General features: G+C 42.6%; 1 protein-coding gene across 8 annotated transcripts in view; it reads right to left on the bottom strand.

Annotated features, from left to right (window-relative positions):
• Positions 1-12,852, bottom strand: part of LOC120548335 (mitogen-activated protein kinase kinase kinase kinase 3-like) — a 61,340-nt gene that overhangs the window by 25,437 nt on the left and 23,051 nt on the right. For 5 of the 8 annotated variants that reach the window (XM_039784516.1, XM_039784515.1, XM_039784518.1 and 2 more), the window contains exons 3-15: positions 12,687-12,777; positions 12,304-12,368; positions 12,119-12,174; positions 11,361-11,408; positions 9,591-9,633; positions 9,227-9,299; positions 8,448-8,579; positions 7,922-7,984; positions 7,646-7,727; positions 6,310-6,426; positions 2,957-3,035; positions 2,720-2,778; positions 85-147 (exon numbers count right to left, since the gene is read on the bottom strand). In XM_039784516.1, the coding sequence (XP_039640450.1) occupies positions 85-147; positions 2,720-2,778; positions 2,957-3,035; positions 6,310-6,426; positions 7,646-7,727; positions 7,922-7,984; positions 8,448-8,579; positions 9,227-9,299; positions 9,591-9,633; positions 11,361-11,408; positions 12,119-12,174; positions 12,304-12,368; positions 12,687-12,777 (971 nt within the window). The remainder of the gene's footprint in view (positions 1-84; positions 148-2,719; positions 2,779-2,956; positions 3,036-6,309; positions 6,427-7,645; positions 7,728-7,921; positions 7,985-8,447; positions 8,580-9,226; positions 9,300-9,590; positions 9,634-11,360; positions 11,409-12,118; positions 12,175-12,303; positions 12,369-12,686; positions 12,778-12,852) is intronic. The other 3 variants (XM_039784517.1, XM_039784519.1, XM_039784522.1) reach the window with 1 other exon arrangement.

Genomic DNA, 12,852 nt, shown 5'->3' on the forward strand with positions numbered 1-12,852 from the left:
AGATTGAGGAGAAAAAGAAAAAAGGCCAATGCAGGTGGACAGGGAGAGGCCGAAAGAGAGTGAGACGGATAGATAGAGTACTACCAGATTAGATCTCGCGGTATAGTAGAGCTCCTCAACACAGTCCAGATAGGGCTCAGATTCACACTGGTCAGCAAGACAGAGCGAGAGAGACCTCAGTTAATACATTAACCTGGACTGATGGAGGGAACTGTGGGGTGTGTGTTGGGGGAGGGAGGATGGACACTGACACTGATGCAAGAGAGGATGATGGAAGAAAAATGAAGGCCAAAATGGACTCTGAAGAAAATGGACTCTGAAGTCCATTGATCAGCAAGGCAGATAAGAAAGGAGGTACTGGAATCTTAATCTGAAGAAAAGAGTGGATGAATCGGGGTATAGGATGAGAGAGGAAAGGATGGAATAAAGTGGTGTAGATGGGGGTTCAAAATCAGCAAAACTGAGGAGAGACATTAATAAATTACATGTATGTATCATTGGTGCTACGTGAAGCTTAAAAGGAACACGCCGACTTATTGGGACTTTAGCTTATTCACCATATCCCCCAGAGTTAGATAAGTCCATACACACCCTTCTCATCTCTGCGCGTGTCCTAACTCTGGGACTGGGAACTATATTATCAGGAGGCGAAGCACTTCTGAGAATATAGTTCAGTATGTATACGGTTAGAAGATGGCTGTGTCTCATGTGACCTTGTTATTTGTACACGCTGTGACTATACAAACCACAACATGTAAATAGGAAAATGTTGGCGTTATTTTGTCACTTATTGGGAGCAGTAGGCTAGATGGAGCCAGTTACTTCCAGGATCTGTGCTAAGCTAGGCTAGCGGTGGGTGCATCAGGCAGAGTCACCACACGCACGACATGAGATGAGAAGGGTATGTATGGACTGGTCTAACTCTGGGGGATACGGCGAATAAGACAAAGTCCCAATAAGTCGGCGTGTTCCTTTAAGAAATATAAAATGAATATAGATAGCTTTGTATATAGCCTCATTCAGTGAACCCATGAGACCGTTCGTAGACTCTGTTTTATTCCAGCGATATTATAAGTAGCATTTCTTTGAACTGAGACCACATGTTTCCTTAATCCAGGTTCTTGAGCGTTGCTATGGGTGTGTTTGTTTTTTGTTTAGGATTACACAAGAGGTTAAACATGACGAAGGTTACTCCAGCAATTGTCTCTTTGCACCACCTGTGTTTGCTAGAGTCTCTTTTGAGCAAAGATGCCACAGAAGGCTGCTGCTCATCAGTAATTATGTTATTAATAATATATAGAAATATTAATGTGGTAATGACTTATTGATTTTAAAATGCTAAATATAGCACCCTAATCCTGAATGGACAGATCTTGGGAGGGCTGAAAACCATACTGGTCAGCAGGACAGAGAGAGACCCCGTGTTATTATATTGCTTTCAAGGAGAGGGTAGAAACGGAAGGACAAATGATGAATGAAGACCTACGCTGGTGACTAGGTTTCGTAACATGAATCCAAATTGCTTGATAAATAGATGGAGGAAAAGAGGAAGGACGAAGGCATTTTTAGGATGGATTTCCTCAGCCGACTTGAAGGGAATATTTGGGGAGTTTGTGGAAAAAGTGCAAGTGCAAAGGAAGGACAGAAAAAGTGAGGGAGGGAGTGAGGGAGCGGAGGACTTTAACAAGACGCTGTGATTGTGAATGAACCCTGCACCATCCCATTTGTCCACAAGCAAACACTCCTTTCAGCAGTTCTAAAAGTGATAGGCAATAGCACAACCAGCTTTGGTTTTAGAAAATCAACTTAACAAGCAACTACGGCTCAAAACAATGCAAATGTTGTTGTTTTTTTAGGGCAGTGCTGTTTTTTTACCAACTTACAATAACCATACTTTTATGCCCAAATCCTGCATATATAAATTAAGTATTTTCACTCAAACATAAAGCAAAGACACCATATCTGTCCTTACATTTCTATCCAACCTGGTAGATATGTGTCCCGTCCAATCACGTAAATAAGGAGAAACTGTGGCAAGAAAGCTAATATTAACAGTGTTTCACGGTTCACAGTTGTTGTTGTGTCCGTGTCAAAGGCTGCTGACTGGCTGTCAGTGTCGGCACCATGCCGAAGACAGAAGGGAGACAGCTAATGCTTTATGCAACTTTATGCTTTTTTTCTGCAACTTTCAACTTTCTGCTGCTTATCTAGGTCAGAGTCTGTTGTTCTCCCTAGCAGGGTTGTCCAGCATTTACAGGGGGCCCCTGAGGCTTTCAAGGCCAGGTCGGACGTGATTATCCTACAAGCATGTTCTGGGTCTATCCAAGATTTGGACATGGCCTCCACAGGAGGAATCCTGATCATATGCCTTTACGACCTCAACTGGAGCCCAGAACAGCCCTGACACTCTGACCTCAATTCATCTGATTTCGCCACTGCCTGCTTAAAGATTTTTGAACCTCGGCTGGCATAGATCGGGACATCCCTACTTAAAGTGCCTCAATTTTGAAACTGCCAGAGTAAATTATGTGGATGGGCTTCATGTTTGGTTCAACACGGATTGACAACAACATGGACTGTTTGGGGGTGCTTCATGTGAGTAGGTGAGAATCAGCCATGCTGGTACCAGTGAAGTGACAAGCACACAGACATACAGTACACTCACACTCTCTCACACAACACACACACACACACACAAATGCCACAGCTAATAACTTACCGGTTCATGATGAGGTTCTGTCTCCTTTCTTAAGGGAGGATCAAACTTCACTTGACCAACTGAGAAAGATAAAGTAAGATACAGAGAAAGGGGTAAAAAAAAAAAACAACAGTGAAACACAGAGGGGAACAGCACAGGATAGGGGAATACAGTAAACCCAGAGAGTTAGAATGTTCTGGTCACTTCTGTTTTCGGTCTGAAAACATTTGTTAGCGTTGACCTTGTGTATGAACTCACAGTTAATCTCTGACAGCGTCTTTCCCTCTCTGGCACTCCTGCTGGTGGAACGAATACGATGAGGAACAGACACCGGAGACTATTGGGAAAGAGAAAAAAAACACACACGCACACGCACACACACACAGTCAAAGAGCTGTTTAAAGAATATACACAGTGTAGTAGTTAACATGCCACTTGGTAGGATTACAATAGGCTTTAAAACAAAAAAAAAACATAATCCCTCTGCTATTTCCTGTGGGTGGGATTTGATGACACAGCAAAACAGCCAGTCACACTCTGCAACCACACAACCAAAACATAGCAACGTAGCCGTCGGAAAACACAAACCGTCCCTGGCAACAACATCAACGTTTCCCCTGAGTGTTGAAACTGTCCTCACGAGTCCCTGTAAGGTAACGTTCCCTCTATACATATATGATAGAGGATGTTCTTCGTCTCAGACTGCCACTCAGTACCTTGAACACATATGGTTTAGGTGACTTATGTGGCAAACAGCTGATCCCAACAGTCTCGGCATCACATTGCATCCACTGCCCTCTACTCTAACCCAGGCTGTGTTCATTTAAATACACTAAGTAGACTACTGTATGTGATGCTAGTTGTTTCTTTTTCTTTAGAAATAACAGAAGTATTGATTCATTACCATTAGGTTTATGTTGAGACGGTACAACTGGCCATTCACAGATTAAACCACAGCAGGCTGCACAGAGATAACGCATTTCCAAACTCTACTTGACTTCATTAGCCTAGAAATGTAGCGGCAGCAAATGTAATTTGCAGCCAGGGTCAGTCTAGCAACTCTCCCTTGGCTTGTTGGAAAACTAAAAAAAGCTGGAAAACCCAAATTCTGGTCAGGCCAATCACATCGTGTATAGAGTCGGTGGGCAGGCTTAACATAAGGACGGCAGAGTTGCGACGGTTCCACGAGAATTCCCTGCTACTTGAATACAAAGATGATGGCTGCTGCTGCTGGGGAACAGCAGTCTTTTGAATCGGCTTTGGCCGCGACTCATTCTTAAAATGGAGTTTTGCCGACGGATACGGCAAAAGTTGAATCTATCAACTAGCATTGCTCTGGTTGGCTAGGAGTACAAAGGGAATTTGAAAGACAACAGTTTATCCCGCCCCTCGGATTGAGCCCTGCCGATGGTGAGTTCCCAGACCCGACATCTTGATGTGGGTCTGGCTTGTCAGGCTATGACTTCATGTCTTCAGTATTTAATCTCAAGATTTAAAATCATCCTTGTAGAATAGCTAAAACCACAGCAACATCAAACCATGCCTGTAAAAGCACTGGGAAAAAAAGACAAACCAAGACTATACAAGAAATGCATCTATCAAAGCCACATTTGTAGAGCAGATCCACTAATAGATTTGTCAATTTAAACCCACTTCTTATAGGTGTAATAAAGTTCACAATCATAACACACAACTCATGGTTAGTACCTGTAATGGCAAAGGTAGATGAAGATGGCTTCCATGGCTGATATATACGAGTACTCCCCATCCTTTTCAAAATGCAATCTACATCCTGTGTTTCCAAACCACTGAATGGAGAGACAGGATTTTGATCTTTTAATCAGACCTGGGTAAAACAAGTCTTGCCTTCTATATTTTAGCTGCTTGGAGAAACAGATGGGCAGCCTTTACTGTACCACTGATCAAATACTTCAAACTTCAAATGTTTCCCCGAACCTAAAAGTTCCCTGTACTGAAGTCAGTGGTTTGTTTGACCTGGACGTTGGTTTAGATGCTAAGGAGTTTGATGATGTCACATTTTGGTAGCCATCTTCATGAATTGAGCCATTTCTTTAACGGCAAGCTGCCGCCACAGAACTAGAATGAAAAGAGCTGACATTTAGTGATCTGCTACGAATTAGCCAAAATGGCAATGATGTTGTCATGGAATTGAGCATAGGTTTTTTCAGTGGTCAGTGTGTGTCACTATGACATTCTAATATTAGTTACAGCCACATAGAAATTTAAGTATTAGTGTTACATACTGGGAAATGTGTTTATTTGCGTCCTTGCAATGAGAAGATTGAGACCACTCTCATGTGTGAGGTAAATACAGCCAGCAGGCTGCAGCATAGGATGAAGACTGGAAACAGCTAGCATGGCTCTGTCCAAAGTAACCCCTCCTAGAATGACAATTCGGACACTTTTTGTTTTGTACGGATAAAAAAAAATATATAATGAGTTGATTAGCAAGCTTCGAGGTGCTGGAAGGCAGATTTTATTACCTTTGGACAGAGTCAGACTGGCTGTTTTCCCCCCAGACATGAGAGTGGTATCAATCTACTCATCTAGCTCTTGGCAAGAAAGCAAATACAGTAAGAGTATTTCCCATAGTGAATACGAGTAACAAAAAAACCACACTAATATAGCCATAATGAAATCATTGGCAGTGTGTTCTTCATCAGGCCAAACATGCATCTATGTGTAGGTCTATGAAATGTTTTCAAATAGATTATATTCCATAATTTTTTAGTAAAGGTCACTAAAACTGTGATTATATAATAACATCATTGTAGTGTTGTGATTATATCAAAATTACGATCATGTGCTTACTGGCATGTTAACCAAAATATGCAACTGCCATGGTAATCCATCAACCGTCCGATAAATGACATGCCGATGCCGGTTTCCATGACAGCACCAGCAGACACCGAATTAAATGGAAATCCACGTTCTATTCATTCCGTTCTGATCCTCCTCCAAGTGAAAAAACAACCGACAGTATCGTTCGTGTTAGAATGACATCACTGCAGACACCGCAGCCCAAACTGGTACCTTCCTACGGGCCGCAAAACGGGGTGCACGTCGAGCACCGGGGCTTATGGGTAGAAAGTGACCCCTGTACTTAAACTGAGGAGGAGGTAGAGGGTGGGGGATAGGGACAAGAAGACAGGAGAAAAAAAGGAAGGGAGAAAGAAGAAGAGAAAGGTAGAGAGAAAGGAGAAGTGCTACAAGGAGGAAGAGAAGAGGAAAGAGGAAGAAGAAGAGCAGAAGAAATGAGAAGATGAAAGCCAAGAAGAGTGAAAAGACAAACCAAAGAGGAGAAAAGAGCACAAAAGACGGCAAGGAAGGGAAAGAGGGAGAAGGGCAAAGAGCAGAAAGATGAGTCACATGTGCCGGGGGAAAGGCAGACTGAGGTTATGGCGGGTGAATGGTGGTTGACAAAGAAGGAATTTAATGAACAAATGAGGAGACAGAAGGGATTTCACGATTTGAAGGGAAGAAAAAGAAGCAAGATCCAACAAAACCATAATCCCTACTCTGTTGACCCGTCTGCAAGCTCCATGACACTTTTGTTTTTGAAAGAAAAACCCGAGAAGGTCAAAGGTTACCTCTGGTTCAGGGTCATCGTCATCAAAGTCATTGTAGGTGCTGTGGTCGGGGTTGTTGGCTTTGTCCAGCAGTTCTATTGCCAGCGTCCTGCTGAGAGGCTGGGACACAAAAGGATGCTGCAAGAAAGCCAAGAGAGAGCGAGAGTGGTGTTAAAATGACTTTTTGTCTGTGTCGGAGCAATACTTTAAATAACACAAAGGCATTCAAGTATTTTAGTGCGAGGCGCTGTGACAGGTGTTTGGTGTTAAGCTTGACAAATACCTGAAATAACTTCTGATCAGAGCTGTCATACAGTTGATTAACATTTAATCTATTAGCCAGCCCTTTAATGGATGACTAATGGCTGTGGCACTAGCGAGAACGAATTTAACGGCCAACACCTTGTGATTAAATATTATCACAAGTAGATTTTACGCCTGGCTTCTGTTGTTTACATTTTCACAGTGGTGTTGGTCCAGTTAAATGTCACATGCAATACAGTCTTCACCACCAGAAGCACACACTAGTCTATAAATGTATAAATAAAACAACAATAGCATAATGGGCCCCATCTTGCACCCGGCGCAGCGCAGCACAAAGCCCGATGCAAGTGTCTTTGCTGGTTTAAGACCGACGCAGTTGTCCATCTCCCGTCCAGCGCCCGCGTCGTTTAGATAGCAAATGCACCTGCCCCCATCTTTGCGCCCATGGCCGTGCTGGTCTTACAGGGAGGTGTGTTCAGGTGAATTCTTGGCGTATTGCTATCTTGAGGAAGCGGGAAGTGATCGTGCCATTGACCAACAAAAACCTGGTCTAAAGTCAATAGCGCAGCATTTCGTTGTTATTTTAACAGCGCTTAGTAAAATGAGCCTAGGCTCGTGCACAGCGCGCGCACACTGTGCCTGTTACACACACACACACACACACACACACACACACACACACACACACACACACACACACACACACACAGGGAAGCGCAACAGCACACAAACGTGCAAAAGAATACAAATAAAAATATTACGGTGCAAAACCACCATAATAATAGCAATGTGCCAAAGTACAAACGTGCCTGGCTTTTAGAGGGAATGGGAGATGACATTCTGATTGGTTTATTGCATGTTACACCCAAAACACACCTATGAATAAATGAGGACACTAAATACAACCCTTTTGAACCATGCGCCCGGCGCACGGACCCTTTTTCCGCCGTCAAACTAGCAAAAGTGGATTTGGACACGACCCTAAACGCACCTACGCCAGGCGCTTTGCGCCGTGCGCTTAGATCGTTAAAATGGGGCCCTTAGAGTGATTTTTTGTTTTTAAGAATTATAAAAATGTTGTCTTATCGCTCACCTGCAGCAGTTTCTCAGCTGTGGGCCTCTTCTTTGGGTTTTTGGTGAGGCCCAGTTTGACGAAATGGTGAAAGTTATTTGTCCTGTAGAAAGAGGGAAAGAGAGAGAGAAAAGGAGAAAGGGTTCATCTTTCAGTCTTGGAACAAGCAAGGCACATATTTGATACAACTGGGTAATCTCAACAGTGCGGTGTTGCAATGTATCTCAGACGGCTGAAAATAGTAAAGAAAGACAAGTAAGGGAGATAACAGAAATCATGGACAGGGTGGTCTCTTACCACTTGACTTTATCTTTCAACTTAGGAGGCTGGAAATTACTCTTGGTCATTAAGAAGAGAGCCCTGAGGAAAAAGAGAGACACAGATTTAACCTCAAGTCTTGGTATGGTAATGGTAAAACCACACAGTTATGACAAGATCAAACAGTGGAGCTACCACTGTAGCATGTAGGCCTCTCTAGGCTACAACATATGTTGCAATAAAGCTATACTCTGTATAATACAAAGCATGTTACATGTACTGAGGACACCAATATTTATATGTACAGTATATATAACTTTGGCGAAAACAAGCATCAGTGCTTAAAACACTGATGGAAAGTCTATGCTCCAATCAAACTGTGTGGTAAGATTTACATGTTCCATATCACATATTAGCATGGCCCTTTCCTGTAATTCTAACATTCATCCGCATTGACTGCAGGTCTCCACTCTGCTATCACGGCCCAAACAGGTAACACACACACACACACACACACACACACACACACACACACACACACACACACACACACACACACACACACCTCATGGGGTGCAGGTCAAACATGGGTGGCTGTAGTTCAGCCAGCTCTATTGCAGTTATGCCCACAGCCCAGATATCACACAGCTGGTTGTAACCTCCTTTCCTCTCTACTGCTGCTACCTCTGGAGCCATCCTATGGAGAGAGAGAGAGAGAGAGAGAGAGAGAGAGAGAGAGAGAGAGAGAGAGAGAGAGACAGAAAGAGGGCATGAAAAAAAAAAAAATAAGAAAAGAGGGAAAGAATGGGAGTAAAATGTGTTCCAATTTTTACCAAGTACTTAATCAGGTTAATTAAACCGCTACACACATGAGCAAAGTCAGAATTTTCAACAAGATTTTTCTCTGGCTGCAGCAACTGCACAACAGCAGCAGCCCTGTGGGGCCCCACCATGGCCCTGATGTTCACCTCTATGACTTTATCACAATTCTGCTTCTGTAAGAGCACCTCTTGGACCCCCAATCCTGGTTTGTTAAGGTTTTGTAAAGGGGTGAACAGTCTGATTCTACCATGGCTGCACTGAGAATCATCAGCTAATGCAATAAATATGTGAAAACTGTAGAAAACACATTCTGGTATATTCCTGTTGCATGGCCCATTAGACAAATTCCTTCATTCTGTTGGACGTCAGAGAATTGACTGAATTCCCACACTTTCCTCAACTGATTGATGGACTCTTGCATGCAGAAGAAAATGTAGATTCTATACATTTGCTCTGCCTGCATGCATATCCACATGCAGTATCAAGGGAGCTGATGGAGAAAAACAAGCACAAGTTACTAACCAGTACGGAGTTCCAATGAACGACTTCCTCTTGGCTAGGGTTGCTGTAATCTGGGCCGATACACCAAAGTCAGCTATGGAGAGAAAAAGGAGAGGAGAGAAAAAGAGGGGAAGGGAATAAGAAGGAAGAATGACAATAATAGAGGGGAAAGTGTGACAGAAATGAAAAGGGAGAAAGAGAAGGAATGTGATGAGGGAGAAATACATTTGTAAAAGTGGGAGAGTAAGGAAAAAAAAGATTATACGAAGGGGGTACAGGAGAGAGACAGAGGAGAGAGGAGGAAACCAAGTCAGTAAATGAGGCCATTCAGATTCAGTCTTTTGAAGTAGAAGGTACTTGCAGATGCTTTGCGTGTTCCACTCACCTAGTTTAACATAGCCGTTGTCTGTCAGGAGGATGTTGGCTCCCTGTCAGAGACAAACACGCCACGCATCAGGATCCAACACAAGATCTCACACCTCAGGTCAATTTAAATTAACTTCAGAGGCGCGTTCAGCAGTGCAAGTTTATTGCAAAGTGGTTTGTCATTGATCAATGCAGCCTGCAGCTATGATTCAATAATCATTTTCCCCTACACAAACACCATCAGCTTTGTCTCAACAATAATTTGGGGATCAATTTTCATTTTCAACATCACTAAATGTATGTGCTCCTATTCTTTTCCTGAGTTTGATAAAAAAAAAAAAAAAAGTATTATTTCACCTATCATTAATGATAATTAATGCTTAACAGAATTGCCCGAATTGAATTGAAACACTTCACATTAGAGATGAAGATCTTTGCCTGAATCCGACGGGAGCCGACGGGTTCGGACTTAATTTCTATCATTTTACATGTGCTCGGGCTTGCGCTCCGGGTTGCACGGTAAATGAGCGGTCAGGTGATGTGTTCTGATTAGTGCGAAAATGGACGCTGAGGAGGTGAAACGGAGGTGAAACGGAGGCTGGCCTCTGGCGATTACGTGTTGGTTGCACCGGCAAAGAAAGCAAGGTCTGAGCCTACGTTAGTCATGAATAAATGATGTTAAAAACTGTATAAATGACTCATTCTTGACAAACGGCAAAAGACCTGTGTGCGTGCACACATTTGAATAATGTCGGGCTTTAAAACGGGTTCGGGCTTTTAAAAAGCAGTCAATCAAAATGTACTTGTCGGGCTCGGGCCTTGTAAGGCCCGATTACAGCTCTACTTCACATACAAGTGTTGGACAAAATAACAGAAACAGCAGTATGATCTGAAGTCATCTAATTAGGGCTGGGTATCGTTCAGAATCTTTAGATCCGGCGCCAATTTCGATACCTCAGTTTCGATACCGATTCCTAACGATACTTTTTTCGATACCATATGTTTTAAAATCCATTTCAACATCAACAAAAATACATTAAACAAAGCTTTTATTTTCCACCTTAATTGTGAATCAAAACGGTTATCAAAATTAAAAAATTCTGGTAAAACTGCTCACTCAGAGTAACGTTAATAAAAGTGCCTTGCAAGTTCAGCCTGTCAGTCAGTCATCAGGGCAGAGAAACCACTGTTGTGGCTGCTTGTAAGAGGAAGTGTAACGTCAACAGCACCGCAACCGCTTTCGGCTCGCCATTAATATCATATCGCAGCAAACGCTGTCTGCGTGAAGTTTTAAAAAACTGCAACCACACTTGAAACCAACCGTGACTCTCTGTGACTTCAACAAAACAGCAGACAGTTTACTCCGTCCACACCTCTCTGTGTTCGTGTGTGTCGGTCGGAGCTCCGCTCTGTGTCAATATGCAGAGAGGACAGATAAGCTTGCGCTTACGCGCTCATACGCTTTTGGAACCGAAATTTGGCACCGAAAGATAAAGAATTTTTCGATACTCATAGGATTGGAATATTTTTTTCGATACCATAAAAGTATCGACGTTCGGTACCCAGCCCTACATCTAATACAACAACCCTGCAATATATACTGCCACAGGACAACTGAAAGGAAAAGGTGTTAATTCAACTGTGTGGCAATTTGTGAGGCTGTGGCCAATTGTACTGAATTACACCCTTCAAAACAGTAGGTCACGATTAACAGGTGACTTGGAAAGGCCACAATGATTTAAGGTTTTGCTGACATGCATATTCCATACAGTCTTTTCTCCAAACTCACCTTAATGTCTCTGTGCATTTTGCCTTTATTGTGTAGGTAGTATAAACCCTGTAAACAGAATCACACAGCAGCTGGTGTTATTGCCACTTGCAGAATAAAATAAAAAAAGGAAACAGGGCACTGAAAAACAGACTAGAGCTCCATTTTAAAATGTCTGTAAAAGGAGATATTTAGATATTCCTCACGAGAAATAACTGTTGGTTAAATGAAAATCAGATGTTTGGGAGATTGGCTCAATTTACAGTTGGCAGCACCGACACATCATCCGTGTCTCTGATAGATGACTGGCTCCAGTGTACAATGCTAACACTTTGCAGTATTTCCTCTGTAACTTTATGCAGCTGTGGTGCTTTGGGGAATAATTCCAGTTTGGTCTCAATGTCTGTTTGCTTCCAACTTATATTTCTATTTAAATTGATACTATTTCAGTTTTAAAATGTAGGACATCATTTGATCTTGGGACCATAAAACATAAAAAAAAAAAAATCTTAAATAGATCAAGGTAGTTTTATGACTTCATGAATGTACAGCAAGTAGCCAACTCTCTTTCAGAGTCAATGCTAAAGTGTTAGCATGAAGCGCTGGAGTCAATCAGCACCTTTAATGATTTTGGTGTCTATGTTCTCATTATTTAACCGAGAGAGAAATTGAAGTTTCAGCAAAGCAGAGGACCAATGCCCCAATATGTGTGTCTTTGTTTAGTTTTTTCCTGATCAAAAATATAACTACACTGACATAAAATACACTGTATACGCTACCTGCAGAGTCTCCCGTGACATGTAGGCTATCTGTGACTCTGACAAAGGCCCGGTTACTAGAGGAGTGAAACAAGGGAGAGACAGAGAGAGAGAGTGAAAAAAGAGAGATGGATATCACAGAGTGAGAAAGGGTAAAACAGCAGCGTCAACATCAAAATGTTCGTTTGGGTGCATGTTGTTCTTACCGTGATAGATATCCTGCAGAGAACCTCCTCCACAGTACTCCATACTGATCCATAACTTATCTCTCCTGCACGCACACAGAGAACACATTGTCAGTAAATCTTCACACACACACACACACAAAAGACTTTCCCTAACACATCTGTCCTTCACTCTCAAACACACACACACACACACACACACACACACACACACACACACACACACACACACACACACACACACACACACACACACACACACACACACACACACACACACACACACACACACACACACACACACACCAGATCATCTCTCTTTTTCCTTTCTCTGACACACGCACACACGCTACGGTGAAAGGCTGCAATGTCATGCACATTGTACATCTGAAACACACACTTACCGGAGATAACTGCCAAAATAGGCTACGATGTTGGAGTGTTTACAGTCCTTCATCATTATAATCTCTTGCTGGACGACAGCAAAGTCCTCACCTGGAGTGACAAGTGTACACACACACACACTTTTATGGCTATATTATTTGCACAAGGAGTGAAAAGGAGTCTGAT

This window comes from Perca fluviatilis, chromosome 19, assembly GCF_010015445.1.
Source record: "Perca fluviatilis chromosome 19, GENO_Pfluv_1.0, whole genome shotgun sequence".
Classification (NCBI taxonomy): Eukaryota; Metazoa; Chordata; class Actinopteri; order Perciformes; family Percidae; genus Perca; species Perca fluviatilis.